The sequence below is a fragment of the Asterias rubens genome, chromosome 1 (assembly GCF_902459465.1).
Source record: "Asterias rubens chromosome 1, eAstRub1.3, whole genome shotgun sequence".
Classification (NCBI taxonomy): Eukaryota; Metazoa; Echinodermata; class Asteroidea; order Forcipulatida; family Asteriidae; genus Asterias; species Asterias rubens.
Window position 1 is genome coordinate 29730138 of NC_047062.1, and position 19890 is coordinate 29750027.

Sequence of the window (19890 nt, forward strand, 5' to 3'; positions counted from 1 at the left end):
CTCTTTTAATTTCTATTTGTCACATTGACAATTACTATAAAAAATGTGCAAAAACACAAAATGTCTGATTTTTTAAAACCATACAGCATAGTTTAAAAGCAGTGGTTTGGTAATTACTCAAAATTATATTGGCATAAAACCTTACTTGGTAACAAGTAGTGGGGAGCTGTTGATAGTATAAAACATTGTGAGAAACGGCTCCCTCTGAAGTAATGTAGTTTTTGAGAAAGAAGAAATTTTTCACAAATTTAATTTTTGAGACCTCAGAATTAGATTTTGAGGTCTCAAAATCAAGCATCTGAAAGCACACAACTTCGTGTGACAAGAAGGGTGTTTTTTCTTTCATTATTATCTCGCAACTTCGACGACCAGTTGAGTGACTGGTTTTTGACAATTACCAATAGTGTCCAGTGTCTGTAAAGGCCTTATTGTCACACAGGGCAATTTTCAGGCAACTTGAAGGCAACCAACTGCACTGAACCCAATTTCATGGCTCCACTTACCACCGGATTCTGCGCTTACGATCACCATTCTCCGCTTGCATGGCAAACGCTAAACTTCTGCACAAGCTGTGTAAGGGTTGAGTTCCTAGTAACGTGGAGTACGCATGCCCACAAGCCACAAATTTACCTGCTAACCGGTGAAATACGCTTGACGTAAGCGCAAAATTCACTGCTTCCGAAAGCGCTGATTCTTTGCCCACGGTAGGCAGAGCCAAGAAATTGGTCCCCGTACACTCAGAAGCACAAGAGACATTCTTTCAGCTGTTAAGTCACTGTCCCCAAGAAAATAATGAGAAACTGATTGCAAGAGATTGCAAGGAACTGGCTGTTTGCCTGAGACTTTCCAACGCTAGGTGGCAGCAGACATACCGGGTAAATTTCCATTGTTTACGTAGTTCTGAACATGCGCATGATTCTGAGAACAATGGATTTACCCGGTAAGTCTGCTGCCCTCTATCGTCCCAGAAAGTCTCCCATTGCCACCTGTGACATGGCCGTGATGTTACCAGTGAAATTTAGTAGTAAGTGGTTGAAATAGTGTTAGTACTTAGTTGAGTAAAACATGATCCTAAATAGCAAAGATCTTCACAAAGTAATTAAATGGAGATGGGCAGCTTATAATCACAACAGCATCGATGAAAACTCTTTGTTTCATATCAACTAACGTAGAGAATTTTCCACATTCAAAATTCAAAACATTCAAGAAATTAAATTGAGATGTGCAGCTTATATTTTTATCTATCTGTTTGTTGTTAAATAATTTTAAGCGTTTTTGTCTGTACTGTATGAATCATGGCCAGTTTTAATTTCCCCAGTGTGGGATAATAAAGTTCTTATCTATCTATAATCACACCAGCATCGATGAAACTTTGCTTCAAATCAACTAACGTAGAGATTTCCTTTTTCTAGAAAATGGCATGTCGTGGCTGAGCGGATAAGAACATCGAACTCTTGCTCTAGCGTTTCTGATCAGCAGAGTGTGGTTTTGAGTCCCAGTTATAGCACGCAAAAGTGTCTTTTAGAAAGACACTTCAAACCATTATTGCTGCATCCTTTGGATGGGACATAAATCCGCAGGTCCCGTGTGTTGTGTTATGCACGTTAAATAACCTTAACACTTATAGTACACTTTTAAAGAGAAGAGGTTGGCCCTGGTGTTCCTATATTGCAAGATGCTTTACCATAATTGCTTTGTCCTTAAAGCCATTGGACACTTTCGGAACAGAAAAAAAAAAAAACTGTTCACAGATTTACAAATAACTTACAGGGTTTACAGAAGGTAATGGTGAAAGACTTCCCTTGAAATATTATTTCATGAAATGCTTTACTTTTTGAGAAAACATCAAAACAATTATCAATTCTCGATATCGAGCATTACAGATTTATTTTAAACACATGTCATGACACAGCGAAATGTGCGGAAACAAGGGTGGGTTTTCCCGTTATTTTCTCCCGACTCCGATGACCGATTGAGCCTGGTGCAATCCGCCCCTGAAGCATGCGAGCTCAAAAACTTGCGAACGTGAAGCCCAATATTAACATTTATCTTTGGTTTTAAAAAAGCCCTACTCCACATTCTATGGTTTTAACTTCATTTTTTTTATGAATTTGTTTGGGGGGTAAAAAAAAACGGAATTTCTTTTGTTTGAGGGCAAAAAATACAACAGAATTCTGGTTAAAAACGGAGAAATCACTCATAATTGGCGACAATTACGGAGCTGTTTTTCCGCAGATCAAAGTTACTGTAATACACCACTGGTTTTAAGCCCCACTCGTTTCCTCTGTACACCCCAAGATACGTAAAGACATCCGGCTTGTAATGCATGCTGCATCGGATCCCGATGGCTCGAAGTCGGCTTTCTAACTCCCTTACCTCGCCCTTGTCAGTGAAGTTGTTGTTGTACACACAGATGACTTGAGTTTCTTCATTTTCTTCCCATGTGCTGATTTTGGCGGACACTCCGAGGCGACCGATGATTGTTGCACGGAATATCCTTTCCCAGGACAAGTCGGCGTGGATGCCTCGTCTCCGAAAGATCATCCACTTACCACATAAAGTCCTATAAACACAAAATCATATTAATAATTAATACCAGGTAGTTATACTAAACATTATCACACAAGCATGAGTAGAATACGAAAAACTATACAGTGCTTCTGCATACCATATCCAACGAGGCCGAACTTCAAGCAAACTGCAAGCAACGCAGAGGTCTCAGCTGAGGTCTCAACATCTTTCTTTCTCAAAAACTATGTTTAAAATCAGAGGGAGCCATTTCTCACAATGTTTTATACTATTAACAGCTCTCCATTGTTCGTTACCAAGTAAGTTTTTATGCTAACAATGAGTTTGAGTAATTACCACTAGTGTCCACTGCCGTACAATACAAACATGGGTTTCATAAAAAGCACTCCAAATTTATACAAACTCACCCATGAGCCAGAGCAAGTTGCTGTATTTTCTGGAAGTTGATCTCTTCCCCTGATTCGTTGAGTTTTTCCCATGCATCTTTGAGGCCGAGTACATCCGTTCTCTTCCGTCTCTTACTACCCTCCTCTTCCTCCTCTTCCTCCTCCTCTTCCTCCCCCTCCTCCTCCTCCTCCCCATCATTATCCCCTTGAACATCATCTTCATCCTCATCGTCATCGTCATCCTCCTCCTCCGACGACGAGGAAGACAGCTCAAAATCTCCACGAGGAGCACAAACAAAGACCCAAGATATTCCATCAGATCTGTACAAATAGATTCCAAAATACTCTATATTAGTGTTTGGGCACAACAAAATGATGACTAGGCATTTGTGAACAAACACATAGCTGGTCCCTGTTGTTTTGCTTCGATTAAGTGCTTCAAAGCTTGAAAGTTGATCTGATTTTAAGATGGAAGAGTATTTATATAGCACTTTATACACATGAAGGGCGTCTCAAAGCACTTCCAATATTAGTACCCCTGGTTACTGGGCCATTTAATTCATTCCTTAAAGGCAGTGCACACTATTGGTAATTACTCAAAATAGTTATTACCTTAAAACCTTACTTGGTGACCAGTAATGGGGAGAGGTTGATGGTATAAAACATTGTGAGAAACGGCTCCCCCTGAAGTGCCATAGTTTTCGAGAAAGAAGTTATTTTTCACGAATTTGATTTTGAGACCTCATCTTTAGAACTTGAGGTCTCGAAATCAACCATCTTTAATAACGCACACAACTTTGTGTGACAAGGGTGTTTTTTCTTTCATTATTATCTCGCAACTTCAACGACCAATTGAGCTCAAATTTTCACAGGTTTGTTATTTTATGCATATGAGATACACCAAGTGTAATGTCAAAGACCCATATTCTCACTTGGTGTATCCCATCCCAACACGCATAAAATAACAAAGCTCTGAAATTTTGACTCAATTGGTCATCGAAGTTGCAAGAGAATAATGAATGGAAAAACACCCTTGCGATGCACAAATTTGTGTCCTTTCAGATTCATTCATAAATACCAGTTTCGCTATTCCTATTGGTGGAGAGCGCATCACGTGGGTGTGTATAAACCTTTGTGACAGTAAAAAGTGTCGAAACACATGCGTGACCTGCGAGCTTGCACCTGTGCTTATACAGTTTCTTCATTCCTATTGGTCAAGAGCAACGGCCGGGACAGCCACATCACGCAATACGCGCGACGCACACAGTATTCCCTTATAAGGAAATGTTTACATGAGGGCGGCGGAGGGCTTTACCATTTTATAGCTGGAGGGGTGTTGTGTTGAAAGAAATCATTGAACAATTATAATGGTTGCATTTATTTTACTTTTTGACCAAAAAGTGTCAATGTTTTTGACCGAAAAGGTATTTATGAATGGGAATCAAAGTGTGGTGAATCGGTTTTCAACTAGTGGTTTAAACCCGACAAGGCCTGGTTCTTGATAATTGACCTCGACTTCGTCTAGGTAAATTTATCAAGAACCAGGCCTCGTTGGGATTAAACCACTAGTTGAAAACCTCTTCACCACACATTGACTCCCTTATTTAAAGACACTGGACACTATTGGTATTTGTCAAAGACTAGCCTTCACAGTTGCATAAAATAATAAACCTGTGAAAATTTGAGCTCAATATTGGTTGTTGAAGTTGCTAGATAATAATGAAAGAAAAATCACCCTTGTCACACGAAGTTGTGTGCTTTAATATGCTTGATTTCGAGACCTCAAATTCTAAATCTGAGGTCTTGTAATCAAATTCGTGGACAATTAAATTCTTTCTTCAGAGGGAGCAGTCTCTCACAATGTTATATACTACCAACCTCTCCCATTACTCGTTACCAATAAAGGTTTAATGCTAATCATTATTTTGAATAATTACCAATAGTGTCCTCTGCCTTTAATAAAAGATTTTAGGCCCAAAGTCTTTTATTATTTGAGTGAGAAAATACGTCTTTCTCAAAAACTACGTTACTTCAGAGGGAGCCGTTTCTCACAATGTGATATACTATTAACAGATCTCCATTCCTTGTTCTCAAGTAATTTTGAGTAATTACCAATATTGTCCAGTGCCATTAAAATTTACAAACTATCACCTTTTTAGTTTGGATGACCGACAATCCGTCAAGAACATGTTTGCCGCAACCTGCAACGCTGGTGGAGGAATCGCATCAGTGTAGAATTTGAGCCATGTTAGATTGTCGAGCTCTATTCCTTCTGCAGCTAGCTTTCTTCCTAGGGCTCCTAATAAAGTCCGAACTCCAGACTCCTGCTCATTTTTCTCAGATGTTGTGGTTCTTCTGGGTCTGGATTTGTGCAATTGTACAAAATGCTAAGTATTTGGCTGTGTCCATTTTATTTTATATTTTATAGGTATTGTACTGGAATAATTGTGCTGAACAAATAGTCACAGACAGTGTTGTAATACTGCTAGACCAATTTTAGTGGTGGGCTAAAATTCCAGATTTTTCGAAGTCCACCATGGGAAAGTGGATAAACAAAATTATCCATGTTTACTTAAGGGGCCATTATTACTGGAGTGAAAGCTTCAGACATGATGCCAGGTTTTAAAACTGTTTGTGTTATGGGGCCACGTAATTATGAATAAGTTGAATGGCATTTTGACTGTGTTCTTTCTTTCATAGCTGTGTCTCAGATCAATGCACAGTGGACAATATCTTGATTTATTCTAGGGGAAATCGGTGCGGCGCAATGTATTTTGCTCAGAGGACTGGGCAAAAATTGTGAGTCCTAGGCAGGCAGGCATGCCCAGCATCGCCCACCATGGCTATACAACACTGCTGTTATGATTCCCAATTCTAAAATGAGCAATTAAAAGTGTTCACCGTCTTTTGTTGTCACTATTTTGTGCATTTCAACTCACTGATTAAGCGATACTACTTCAGCTTTCTCCCTCTCGTTTCTTCGACCACTGTCCACCATCTTGTCCTTCTGAGAAGACGACTGGGAAAACATAGATGAGCTTCCATGGCAACTCTCATCGCTGAAGTTGCGATCACTTCCTGGGACGCCAGCCCCTTCATGATTGTGTGTGCCTGGACTTTGAGAGATACAGTTGTTTCGTCCAACTGAGGTTGAATCTTTTTCCTCCACAACGTCTTTGTTTTTCTCTTTGGGTCGAAACGGGTTGCTATTCACACCTTTCTCACCGACTTTGAAGCGTGGATGAACTGGTTCTAGATCCGGCATATCATCAAACCTTTCTAGCCTTGCCATGCTCAATTAATCTAAAAACAAAAGGAGCAATGGTATGTCATTGGTGGGAAACAGGTCAACTCGTACCTAAAGTCAACACAAACCCAGGTCAACTTGTACCCAAGTCAATTTAATAAATAATAATAAGACTTGTAGTGCGCACGTATCTACCCTGCTGGGTGTTCAAGGCGCAGTAAACCCCCCCCCCCAAATAAAAATTAAAAAACAGACACAACAAAAATTAGTCCTTGAAAACCTGTGACATAAGATAAGTTTTGAGAAGAGATTTGAATGTTGTGGTACAAAGACAAGTTCTAAGATTAAGTGGTAGAGAGTTCTAGATGCGTGGCGCAGCTGAAGAAAAAGACCTGTCTCCCCATGAGTGTTGAGACTTGGGTTCAATGAGAAGAAGTATGGAACTTGTTTGAAGATTTCTTGATGGAGTGTAAAACTTGGAGAAAATCAGAAATATAGAGGGGAGCCTTGCCATTAAGTGCTTTGTGGACAATGAGCATCAGCTTGAAGATGATTCGTTGAGAGATAGGGAGCCAGTGTAGTTGTTTCAGAATGGGGGTGATGGAACAGGATTTCTTAGACATTGTCACAATGCGGGCAGCAGTATTTTGGAGGCGTTGAAGATGGGAAATCTGGTTGTTAGGAAGACTGTAGAGAAGAGCATTGCTATTGTCAAGGCGAGAAGTAACAAATGCATGAATGACCTTTTCAGTGGCACTTTTGTCCAAGTACTTACGAATCTTACCAATATTCCTGATGTGGTATGATGACAACGAACGATGTTGTTGATGTGTGGTTGAAGTGTCATTGATGAATCAAAAATAACCCCCAAGTTCCGAGCTTGCAGCGAGGGGGAGCTATCTGAGCATCACGTAGGCTACCCAAACTATCTAGGACAATTATTTGTACCAGGGTGAACTCATACCCAGATCAACTTGTACCCAGATCAACTCACACCTTGTTAACTCTTAACCAATAAAGGGAAGGTACATGTTTGGTAATTACTAATAGCAAATTTTAATTTAAAACTGACTTGGTAACAAGCATTGGAGAGCTGTTGATAGTATACAAAATTGTGGGAAACGACTCCCTCGGAAATAACGTAGTTTTTGAGAGAGAGGTAATTTCTCACTAAAATAATAAAAGACTTCTAGCTAGAAGTATTTAGTTCTTTTCTGCAAGCACACAAATTTGTCCAACAAGGGTGTTTTTTCTTTCATCATTTTCTCGCATGACCAATTGAGCCCAAATTTTCACAGGCTTGTTATTTTATGCTTATGATGGGATACACCAAGTGAGAAGACTGGTCTTTGACAATTACCAAACGTGTACCTTCCCTTTAAGGGTTGTACGAGATGACCCAAATTCATTGGTGTGTATAGTTGCGATAATTGTAGCCCCACATGTGTGGCCAAGGTTATAGCTGAAGCCTTGGCCACACGTACAAGTGGGGCTACGGTAATTGCAACCACCATCCCATACTGACAGTAGACGAACGCTCTGCTCTTCGACCGTCGGGGAGGATGGAGGGTTATGATTATCGCAATGGTGTGTATGGATCCTTGTGTATATAACTGTATAGATAGTTACACCACGGAGCTATACACAGAATTCTGACCAGTTCACCTGCTGCAGTCTTCGTCTCAATTATCTTAGCCTTAATTGCTTCGAGTCAAGTTCAAGCTGTGTGTACCACAAGCTATATTATAGGCATTAATAAATCCTCCCCTTCCCCCAGATGCTATTGCTAGGTTGATTCATGGCCATGCGACCATGGTTGATTTGGGTCATCTTCCACTATACTAAGTATACAGCTAGCCCCACTTACACCTTGTGAGGCCAAACAAGGATAGCTGAATCCTATCTCTTGGCCACACACACAAGTGGGGCTAACTTCCAGCTAATCTGTCCTTACTCTATGCTTCCAGCCAGCCTCTCAGAAAGTTTCCCATTTACTTTTACAGCTCAAATCGTTGCTGCTGTTTAATCAACTTCAGTTCTACCGTTTCTCTATTGCATTGAACACCCTGTTGAAGCTGCATGCAGGGCAATCCAACACAAAGACCTGCCATTTAAAGTTGGGTTTTTCCCCACCCACCACACTCCTGCCTAGATCTCATGTCCCTGTTCGAAACGACGGCTTTATACCTCCAGCATGCACCCCCTCCGGCCTGCAACATCATCAAAGCGTACGTTGTTGACTGAACCGCCCGCATCCCGCCGAATCCCGCCGAATCCCAAACTCAAAGCCGTGGTTTCGAAAAGGCTCTACTCGCTCCACTAAGTATGACGCGCGCCCTCTGTTGTTATCATCCTGTAAAACAACTAAACTTCCCACAGTATGTTCACCTTCGCTCATCCCTATTATATTCCCATCACATACATATTGATTTTAAAACAATTCGAGCAAATCTCTTTAAAACTCAGTTACAAGATTAAGTGGAGATAGTTCTACTGCAGGCTACTCAAGTTAAACCACAAAGGAAAATTGCATAAACAACTCATATCAATAAATTGTGATATAATTTCCCCAAGTTAATTTTGGCTTGTATGACTCAAGCGGCAATCCATAAAGTGTTGGGTGGTGCCCGATAATTATTTTTTTAAAATATATTAAAGTGAAGTACTATTTTTTAGAAACCTTCTTCCAATCTCCAATACCACCCTGCAATCCAGGGCCAAATTTCATTGCTTTTAAGCAGCTCTATGAAATTGGGCCCCGCTCTTTCCACTACTGTCTACAAAACTCCACATTTTCAAAGTTGGTCCTAAACACCTAAACAGTTTCACAATCTGGTATTGACATCATAGGGTGAAAAGCCTCATTAATGAAATAATTCAGTTCACGCCAAAACATTATTCATGCCTATTGTTTAAAGCTGGTTTATTATACAAAAATATGTGTACATAAACAAATCCCACAGAAAAAAAGAATGGCAAAACATTGGAAAGCAAAATATTGTAATCCTCCAAGATCAAGACCAGGGCCCAATTTCATAGAGCTGCTTAAAGCACAAGAAATTGTTTTAAGCAGAAAAAAATGTTTAACATGTTTCTGCTTAGCAGAAATGAGCAGGATACCAGTAACCAAATGTACACCTAATGATTGACTGGTAAACTCATTCTACTTAATAGAGTACATTTTTAAATCCAAAATTTCATTTCTGCTTTGTGTTTCTTCGTCTTTCTGTCCACTTATAACAATGTTGCTGTTGTAAAAAGGTACATTTTTGGCAAGTCCCATCGATCATCTTGTTACAACAAGAGTCAACTGTACATGTTTGTTTACTGATGAAATATTATACTTAAGACATTCTTCTCAGTTTACTAAAGATAAAGTACTTCTCAACAAAGCTTTTTGTTATTACACTATGAAGGGTTAATGCCAAAACTTTACATCAAATAATGAGATCTTATATTACTCAAAGTATATGCCCCTTTCAGGGCCCAATTTCATTGAGCTGCTTAAGAACTAGCAAAATCATGCTTACCAGAATAAGGTTACCAGCCAAACTACAATGTCACATGTAGAAGTGGTGACTGGTATCCCGTTAGTTTCCGCTTAGCAAATACTTTTTAAGCAATAATTTCTGCTTGAGCAGCTCTATGAAATTAGGCCTAGTATGGCGAGGTTATACACCCGGTGCATATGATGTCTCATTCCTGAAAAAAGGTGCCTCACTGAGGCCAAAAAGCGCTCAAAACGAGACCAGAAAGGATCCTCACTGATTGATAGCTGCTCTTTGGGCTTAAAAACGTGTTCGTAACCTCAGTGTCCCTGTAGCATTTCGCGTTATGCAATGGGTCTATTGTTATACAATAGTTGAAGAGTTTAACATTAGTGTTTGTGAGTAATGACAATTTTGTTTGCGCATGAAATATCTCACGATCATCCAAGTTAAACTTAATAACCAAAAAATAATATTAAACAGTTAACACAGGACAAAATATTTTGTTAAGGCAAATTGTTTTACGCTTATGTTTTCAAGTTGTGAAATAAAAGATACTTAAGGAAAGTTAAGGAAAAAAAAAAAAAATAGAAACTTCTTGCTTTATGAAGTTATTTTAATCATGTAAATAGCATAGTCTACATGTAAACTACCGGACCAACAAGTACAAAGATTAAGGACACAGGGAGGGCGGTCACAATTCTTTTTTATTATATATAAAGTCATATCATTGATCAAGCATGAATAGGAAGTAACTATTTATTAATCAGATGGAAAGGGACAGCCTTGTGTAAAAGTCTCGGAAGAAATGGTGGCTTCCAAAAGAGCCATTCAGTCCTGATACTTCACGGAGGCAACAAAGGCGATTGCTTCCATGCCCCCCCTGGTCAATGAATGCGTGACCTTAAAGACACTAGACACTATTGGTAATTGTCAAAGGCCAGTCTTCTCACTTGGTGTATCTCAACGTATGCATAAAATAACAAACCTGTGAAAATTTGGGCTCGATTGGTCGTCAAAGTTGCGAGATAATAATGGAAGAACAAACACCCCTGTCACACCAAGTTATGTGCTTTCCTATGCTTGATTTCGAGACCTCAAATTCTAAATCTGAGGTCTCGAAATCAACTTCAAGGAAAATTACTTCTTTCTCGAAAACTACATTACTTCAGAGGGAGCCGTTTCTCACAATGTTTTATACTATCAACAGCTCCCCATTACTCATTACCAAGAAAGGTTTTGAATAATAACCAATAGTGTTCACTGCCTTTAAATGCTCCAGTATATTTACAATTTCCTCATAGGGTGCCCTCTACCAAGGAGAATTCATTTTGGTTTTGAATCAATGTCACGCAAAATTAGTATTCGGTTTTTCACTATTGTCTCATGACCCAGATCTCAAAATTCTACAGGTTTGTCAGTTTATGTATATGGTGGTTACAGTAAGTGCTTACACTGCCAACAACTGTTTTGTTAGCACAAACTAATTCTGTAATATAATAGATGTTAAATTTGCATCGGGGATAAAGAATATTAATTTTGGTTTTTACCCATACACCGATGTGTGTTAGCACTGTATACTCAGTACTTTCCCGAGTCCTGTGAAAAAATATCACAGGCATGTTACTCGGGTGGGATTCGAACCCACAACCCGTGCAATTCTAGAGCAGTGTCTTACCAACTAGACTACCGAGGTTGCCCGGTAGCTAGAGGCAATTCGAATCCTACATTTTGGCAGCGGGTACCGCAACGATATAAGAGATGTTTAATTTGCATAGGGGATAAAGAATATTAACTTTCAAGACCCTTGTAATTCTGTAATGTTCCTTTAACTTATCTTCAGGTGATGATGCTCAAGGGTTATATGTGCAAGTTGAAGGCGGGAGGGTTGGGGGAGGGGAGAGGGAGGGGGGGGTAGCGGACAGGGAGGGGGGGAGCGGACCGGGAGGGGGGTAGCGGACAGGGAGGGGGCGTTGAATAACAGCAATGTTGGTCTCAGACTTTACCCTTGACCGGGATGCCAGTGAGGTGGGACGTCAACCAATATATGAAGATTGGTTGTAAGGTAGCGATAAACAGGAGCAAGTACATACGTCGTTTGTTGCCGTGTCCGATACTGTCTTCGTGGGACTCCGGCAAAATGATCAATTTCATATTCCGAACCTGCATTTCATTAAAAACAAAAATATATATATATATCAATATATTTAGAAACAACTAGAGTAGAATGAATAGTTTCCTGGAATGAAAACTAAAAAAGTACAATGAAAAGTCGAAAGGAGAATACTAAGCGCTTTTTATTTTAAGCTTCCAATTAACTATATCGGAAAGCAAACAAGGGCTTGGATTTAACGAGAATATTAACAACCAGCCGCATCTCTGCCGCAGCATTCACAAACAGACACCACAGAAATATATATTTTCCACCAAATTATCAACACCATATTACTTTGAAGTGAATCCTTTCTCAACATAGTTCATACAGCTGTAGTGTTTGTTACCAAGTATGAGACCTACTCCTTTTCATAGCACCATGTATACAAAGTGCTGTGGCGCAATTCGCTGCTGATCAAACCAGGGACACCATGGCGAACCCCTTTTTTTTTCGATAAGTGCACTGGGTTCTTTTACGTGTGTTACACAACACACAGGACCAATGGCTTTACGTCCCATTCGAAGAACGAAGCATCATGGTTAAGTATCTTGCTTAAGGACTAAGGTGTCAAGGCTGGGACTCGAACCCACAATCTGCTGTTCAGAAACACCAGAGCTTGAATACGGTGCTCTTAACCGCTAGGCCATGACATACCACATTTACCAGTATTTTGTATCAGTTTTCACTGAAGGAAGAGTTACGCTTGAGTTTAAGCAACTTACCAAAAAGAATATAATTGATATACTTGAGTAGAGAAGAGCAACATAGTACCCCAACGATTGAAATAGAATACTGGCAAGAAGACACACAATCATTCTGTAAAGAAAAAACAAATCAATGGAAACTTAAGTTAATTTGTAGGGTCACCATTTGTTTTTTTGTCAACTTAACCCTCCTACTCTGAGGTTGATTACGGAGGCCACTGTCTCACCATTCAAAACCATTTACACACTTCACTGATCATGCATGGTTGTGTTACGCTTTGGTCCAATGATAAAGCTATGGAGTGCGTACAAAGCAATAGCGGGGGTGTGGAATGGATTTTCTAATGGTTTCCAATGGTCAGTCAGCAGGAGGGTTAATTGGCAAAACTATCAAGAAAGATACAACAAAAGTCACATGTGAAAGTTTCAGCTGAATATAGTGTCTACTTGTTACATCAAATCAGTCCACATTTAACGCGGTGACAGCGGGTACCAACCGCATCTCTGACCACAGCATTCACAAACGTACACCAACCCTCAGAAATCTTTGTAACAAGTGAGCTTTAAGATAGAAATTACACACATTTTTCCCGGGGTGATACTTTGTAAAGCAGCTCTATGAAATCAGGCCCTGCTGGTTGCATTTGATCGTACAGAAACTGTACAGTGCTACCTAAGCATCTGGATGAGTTTTAACTGCGAATCTCCAGGACCATGAAGACCATGTAAATGAATGTGAGGTCAAAGGTGATTAATGACGTAGGCTCAAGGCAGATCTCTGGCATACTTCACAAATGTGACGTCAGATGTTCAGGCTAGGATGGGTTATGATTAAGAACACATTCAATGACTCACCCCACATATTTGTAGCCGCAAAACGCTACCAGATCAAGTTTCCTAAGAGCACTATGGATGTTCATGATGTAGAGGGTGAGGAGGACGGCCACAATCTCTATGATGAGCCAGACGAGTGCTGTACTTGCTTGCATCCCAAGCTGCTCCGGGGTAAACCTACATCACACCACAAAAAACAACAGGGTATCTTTAAAAATACATCTTATACAGTACATCTACAGGCCTGATACTCCACGGAGGCAAAACTCCGTTTCCCCCTTGCCATTGCCTTGGTGCCCTTGAAATGCTCCAGTAGAAATTTACAATTTCCTCATAGGGTACCTTTTGCCAAAGAGAAAATGCCTTGGTGCCCTTGCCCTTACAAAAACGAAACATACAACCCTGCATCTATTTGACTTTTGGTTGAAAAATTGCAGTAAACGGGATGCTTCCGTTGTTGTACCACTATTCTCTTCTCCAGGGCTTAAACTTCGCTCTTGAAGAGGCCACAGCAATTTTCCAATGGTAAGGGGGCACTTCTAGGAGGAAAATGTGAATTTGTATTGGAACCTTGCAGAGGGCACCACAGCAAAAGCACAGGGCACCGCAGCAATTTCTGTGGGTGCTTTGGGTTATTTAAAGGCCTGGGGCCAATTTTATAAAACTGCTCAAGCAAACAATTTGCTGAAGCACGAAAATAGCTTGCTTATTTTACACATGTTACTGGACAAAATTTCATGACATATACATTGCTTGTGACTGGTAGTTAGCTGTTGTTTACTTAGCATAACAATTGAGTAGAGTCCTGGCCGGTAATCTGATTTTACTAAGCATGATTGTTTTTGCTTAAGCATAATTTTGTGCTTAAGCAGCTCTATGAAATTGGGCCCTGCTATTCTGATGAAATCCTCAGTGGGGTACCACTACAACAACAAAAAACCTTATGGGATAGAATTGTTCTATTGCTAAAACTACCCTACTAAGTACTAAGTTGGTGTATGTAAGGGCACTGCAAGCAGGTACGGTTGCAAACCCAATCCACATAATGCCCCCTGGTGGGATTTGAACCGGAGACCAGGAGATGGAAGGAGAGGAAAGACACCAACACGCCCGGCTGTTTTTTAGCCACACTGCTTTAATTAGATACCCTGTTCTATCTAATTGTGGATGGCCACCCTGTCTTCCATTATACAGTTAAAGGCAGTGGACACTATTGGTAATTGTCAAAGACTAGCCTTCACAGTTGGTGTATGTCAACATATGCATAAAATAACAAACCTGTGAAAATTTGAGCTCAATCGGTCATCGAAGTTGCGAGATAATAATGAAAGAAAAATAACCCTTGTCACACGAAGTTGTGTGCGTTTAGATGGTTGATTTCGAGACCTCAAATTCTAAATCCGAGGTCTCAAAATCAAATTCGTGGAAAATCACTTCTTTCTCGAAAACTATGGCACCTCAGAGGGAGCCGTTTCTCACAATGTTTTAAACTATCAACCTCTCCCCATTACTCGTCACCAAGAAAGGTTTTATACCAATAATTATTTTGAGTAATTACCAATAGTGTCCACTGCCTTTAACCTGGACATTTCTGTACTTCTTCATTACTAAATATTAAGCAGACAGTGAAGTGAGTAAGGACTTACTTATCTTGCCGTCCTAAAGCCACACCTGCCAGCAGTATGTAGGTTACGAAGCCCATGACGGGGATATAAAGGTCAGGAGCGTTGACCGCGTATCTAGGGGCTACTGGTTCATTTTCTTGATTGTACTGAATCGTCCATTCCTATATGAAGAAAAGATACGAAAATCAATGGTGGTCAGACACTAAAAATAGATTACATTCAATATGGCAACGGTGTAAATGTTAACAAACTTAAAAAGCCTAAAAACTTACTTAGTAATGAGCAATGGAGAGCTGTTGATAGTATAAAACATTGTGAGAAACAGCTCCCTCTGAAAGTAACGTAGTTTTTGTGAAAATATTAAAATACTTCATGCCTAAAGCATTTTTTAGGCATCTGAAAGCATACAAATTTGTGAGTCCAAATTTCCACAGGTTTGTGATTTTATGCATATGTTGAGATACACCGACTACCAAAGATGTCCAGTGCCTTTAAGTGCGCAACATTACACACAGAAGTATTGTGAAATTACTATACTTTCCCAAAGTACTTCTTATGTCCCATTCAAAAACCTGTATCTAAATTTGGCACATCGTGGCCAAGCCAAGTTCCAGAACTATTTCAACTTACAGTATGTGTGAACGGACAGAGAAGTATCGCCAGTTTCTTGAAGACGTACGCTGTGTCAACCGCAAAGTAGTATTTCAGCTTACTCACAGACATAAATCTGTCAATCTGTAACGAAGAATGCAAAAATCACTCATGGATTTGTAGTCATTTTGTAAATGTTGCGTCTTTACATGATGTGCTGCTTATGTGTTTGAGTATGACTTTCATCAGTTGATCTTGAACCACGGTCCAAAGAGTCCGATTCTTTACAGTTTCAACGGGGGACTTTTGAACGCTAGCCTAGGTGGCAGCAGACTCACCAGATAAATCTCCATTGTTTACTTAGTTCTGAGCATACGCCCATGACCGTGAACAATAGATTTACCTGGCAAGTCTGCTGCCACCTAGAGTCCCCAAATGTCTCCCATTGCAAGAACCTAGACACCCTGCGTGGCGAGTGTGTCTAGGTGGAGTGCGCACAAGCACAAGCAAAAATTCCCTGCTAACACAAAAAACACGTTTGAGGTAAGCGAGGAATTCCTGCTCCCGTAAGCCCTGGGCCCAATTTCATGGCTCTGCCTACTGCCGAATTCTGGGCTTACAATGACGATTCCCCGCTTAGGTGCAAGCGCTGAATTTCTGTGCTAGCCTTGTAAGCATTTAATGCCTAGTAACGTGGAGTACGCACGCGCAGAAGCCAAAATTCGTCGCTAACCCGTGAAATACGCTTGCCGTAAGCACAAAATTCTCTGCCTCCGTAAGCGCCGATGCAGAGCCATGAAATTGGGCCCAGATCCTTTGCTTACGCTAAGCAAAGCCATGAAATTGGGCCAAGATCTTCAGCAGGTACCATTTCTTCCACCAATGCTGGACTTATAGATGGATTGCACATGATGACATTGAAAACCATCTTTGTTGAAACGTGCACGTATCCAAATCTATCATTGGCTGCGAGTTGTGCACACGTGTAATTCTCTATTGTTTATCATCAAATACGGCAGTCGATGACGCTATGTGCAATCCATCTATTCCAAACTAGCCTGGAATTCCATACCTGTTTCTCCATGACTTCCTTCCCATGGTCGGCCAGGCCAGCACCATACTGCATTGCCATATTAGCCATGGGGTCATTCATCAACTGTTGACCAGGAAACCCCACGGGTTGTGGTTGCCCGTATGCCCCCTGAGCCTGGAAGTTTCCCCCTGGTCCCGGCTGCCCTCCTCCCATAGTACTAGTGTCATCAAAGAGCGGAGTGGGACCATCTTGACCCTGGGGTCGCTGGGGTCTTCTCTGATAACCCTGTGCTTGGCTGGCTAAATTACAACAAATTAATAAATGTGGAAAAACATTAGATTCTGCGCAACATAAATGATTCATTAAAAATTTATTTATTACAGGCAACAAATTTTAGTTTAGTTTTTTAGTCAATCCTTTTAATAACCTGCTTATAGCCCATCCACTTGTGCAATTTAAAAAAATTGTTTTTTATTCATTTACAAGTTTACTTGTTTATTTATTTATATATTTATTTTTTTGTTTATCTTTGCTTACTCTTGTTTTTCATTATTTATTTTCATTCTTAGTTATTTATTATTGGTTTTGTGTAATTATCTGATTTTATTATTGCTTTGTTTACTATAAATTGGTTATCTATATTATTTATATTTGTGTGTACCCCAGACAGGTGTGGGGCAACAATTCTACGTATTTGCTTTTGTTGTCCCTCGCCCATCTTGGGGTATATTGTCTTTGTATTTTGTTTTGCACTGTCATGGTAAATAAAATAATTATAACATAATCATAATATCTATAACCGGGGGGCAATTACTGGGGCGCTGTACTCCTTTCTTTCAAAATTTGTCATTATCGGTCGTACAATAGACCTTATGCACTGATGTCATCCAGCCGCCATCTTAGAGGAAAAATGGTGACGAAACAATCGAAACGCACAGATTTGTACGCGCTAAGCATAGCATCAGCCAATGAACAACCTCCTTTTGACCTCTAGGTGAGGGCGCCCTACTGAAATTACGTCATGTGCATTTATAAGGTCTATGACAATTTTGTTTAAAGCAGTACAGGCCCCCATCACAATAACTGGGCTGGGTCTATATAAATTGCCTACTCTGCCACAACCCCACAGTAATTGCCGCGGTGCTTGGTTTTGCTGTGGTGCATGCCCTTTTGCAGGTGCACATATGCACCTTACCGGAGGAAAATTGCTGTGCCGTTTCATTCAAGGGTATAAAGGCCTATTTTAATTATATATTTCATGTAATGAAACCAAGGATACAGCACAGGGAATCCCAGCACAGCCCACGCAACATTTTGCAAAACATTTTCCCCGAAAACAGCTAACAATAACATTAACAAATACATTTTAACAACACAGCAAACTTATATTATAAACACAGCAAACATGGCACAAAAAAAACGAAATAATAGTAACTTGGATAATGAACATTATTTGTTTGTTTGTTTGTTTTTATGATCTTCCCATCGAGGGAACTCGGCAAACTCCCACATGGGGATATGGAAAACACCACGCTGGCAACAACCAATCTCTCTCATACAAACTTTGGTTTAGCGTCTACGATTATGAATTGCACAAATCAAGAAATTGTGGACCAGTAAGTGTAACTAGATGACAATATTTATTCTAGTCATTGTGAAATCAGCGGTTAGCTGGGGATTTGAACCCACAACCTTGTGATTGCAAGTCCTGCAGTCTAACCACCCACTTGACCATAATGATATTGGCATTACAATGCAAATGAATTTAATTTCATGCAAAACCATTTCAGTGAAATGGCACCATTTTCATTACATACAATTATTACACGACACTCAAAATGCAATTTCGAGGAAGGAGATAGACAGACGAAGATGATGTTGTCAACTGACAGGAGAGGAGGCAAAATCAAGGAATACCAAGAAATAAAATTAAAATTGTGAAAAGGCGGTCGGCGGGTCTTGCTTGCTGGATGGCTGAACAACGGCGGGGGCATGCAACACCTATTTGCACACCTAGAGAATAAAATTGTAACATACACTTACGATTCCTGAATCCTGCCGGAACATCCATGCTTACTTACAAATAAAATAGTGAAATCTTCAAATATTTATCGGCATTTTATGCAATTCAACGGTGAAGGATGGGTTTGACAAGTAATTTGTGCCACGACAAAAATATTAACTGGCTACCCAGCAACCTTTTACAGGATACGTATGTCGCAGCACAAGGAACAGTCGGGAACCAGTGTAGCTTTCTGAACAAACAGACGACTATTTTATGAACAAATTAATTGATAACCAACCAATATTTTCTGAACAATGCGATCAAAATTAACGCGATATAATCAAAACAGTTTTCATAAGTGGGAAATGGATCAAATTGTGCACGTTTGCTTTATTTAGTGTCTTATTTCCAGAATTGTGAGCTGGTTTAAAATGTCAGCCGCTGTTCCAGATTATTTACTCAGCATCAGCAGAAAACAGACGTCGGTGATGCGTCAATGGATGAAATAGTCAGGTTCCAATTTGCAAATCGGCGACCGTGTACTCTTTATCTACTGATCGATAAACAATGATAAATCGAACACAAACATTATTTTGCGCACTGCCTGGGAGTACTGCCGGCCCGTCCCTCTTTATCAAAACCCTTGACAAAATTATAACCGGAGGAAATTTCAAAATGAAAAGAGGGGAATGTCCTTCCCGCCTGGCCAGAAATGCTTTTTTTAATCGCTGTTTTTTTTTTCTTTTTCTTTTTTTCCATAGTTTCATTGTTATCGTATAAAATTGTTGTAAAAAGCACAACTCATTGTTTGATTTATCTAGTAAATTTCCAACTTACTTAAATTCTTTTATTGTTGGAGAGGCTTTTGCATAAGACGCTTTACAATTGTCATTATTATTATAGTTTGTATATTATTTTGAAACAAGAATAAAAAAGCATCCGTCCTTATAAAATTCTCCCACCCACAATTTAAAAAGCCACCCAAACCCCATACCAAGCTACTCCGGAAAAATAGACAAGATATATAATCTGAAATGGATGAAACTTTATTCATTCAACGATTTGAATCGGCCTGAATGTCGATAGGTTAATTTCTACTTGCACGCGCGTCACGATTGGACAAAAGTTCAAGCTCTTGTTGACACACACACCTTGTACACATTTTGGGCGTGGTCATCACAAAGTTCTGAAAGCTAGATGAGGGGGCGAAATTACCTATTTTTGTGCACACACATTGTCTACACTGCATAATCTCTGTCCTTACTCTATGATAAAACCCTTCCTCTCTACACA

The 19890-nt window shown here is 39.9% G+C and overlaps 2 protein-coding genes across 8 annotated transcripts; both read right to left on the reverse strand.

Annotated features, from left to right (window-relative positions):
• Positions 1-1906: 1906 nt before the first annotated feature.
• LOC117301067 (cyclin-dependent kinase 11B-like) lies at positions 1907-8439 on the reverse strand. Of its 6 annotated transcripts, none has more exons than XM_033785063.1 (5): positions 8350-8439; positions 5855-6218; positions 5067-5276; positions 2937-3236; positions 1907-2563 (listed from the first exon to the last, which is right to left on the reverse strand). In XM_033785063.1, the coding sequence occupies exons 2-5, from the start codon at positions 6205-6207 to the stop codon at positions 2194-2196; spliced, it is 1233 nt and encodes a 410-aa protein (XP_033640954.1). In that variant the 5' UTR covers positions 6208-6218; positions 8350-8439; the 3' UTR covers positions 1907-2193. The 6 variants fall into 6 exon arrangements, with proteins under 6 accessions (XP_033640954.1, XP_033641243.1, XP_033640877.1 ...); XM_033785352.1 differs by lacking the exon at positions 8350-8439 and adding an exon at positions 8300-8347; XM_033784986.1 differs by lacking the exon at positions 8350-8439 and adding an exon at positions 8117-8292.
• A 3122-nt stretch (positions 8440-11561) lies between these two features.
• On the reverse strand, positions 11562-18776 carry LOC117293822 (protein YIF1B-like). Of its 2 annotated transcripts, none has more exons than XM_033776286.1 (7): positions 18636-18776; positions 16632-16891; positions 15599-15703; positions 14990-15129; positions 13365-13520; positions 12528-12621; positions 11562-11813 (listed from the first exon to the last, which is right to left on the reverse strand). In XM_033776286.1, the coding sequence occupies exons 1-7, from the start codon at positions 18661-18663 to the stop codon at positions 11646-11648; spliced, it is 951 nt and encodes a 316-aa protein (XP_033632177.1). In that variant the 5' UTR covers positions 18664-18776; the 3' UTR covers positions 11562-11645. The 2 variants fall into 2 exon arrangements, with proteins under 2 accessions (XP_033632177.1, XP_033632169.1); XM_033776278.1 differs by having other exon boundaries at positions 18630-18776.
• Between the last annotated feature and the right edge of the window lie 1114 nt (positions 18777-19890).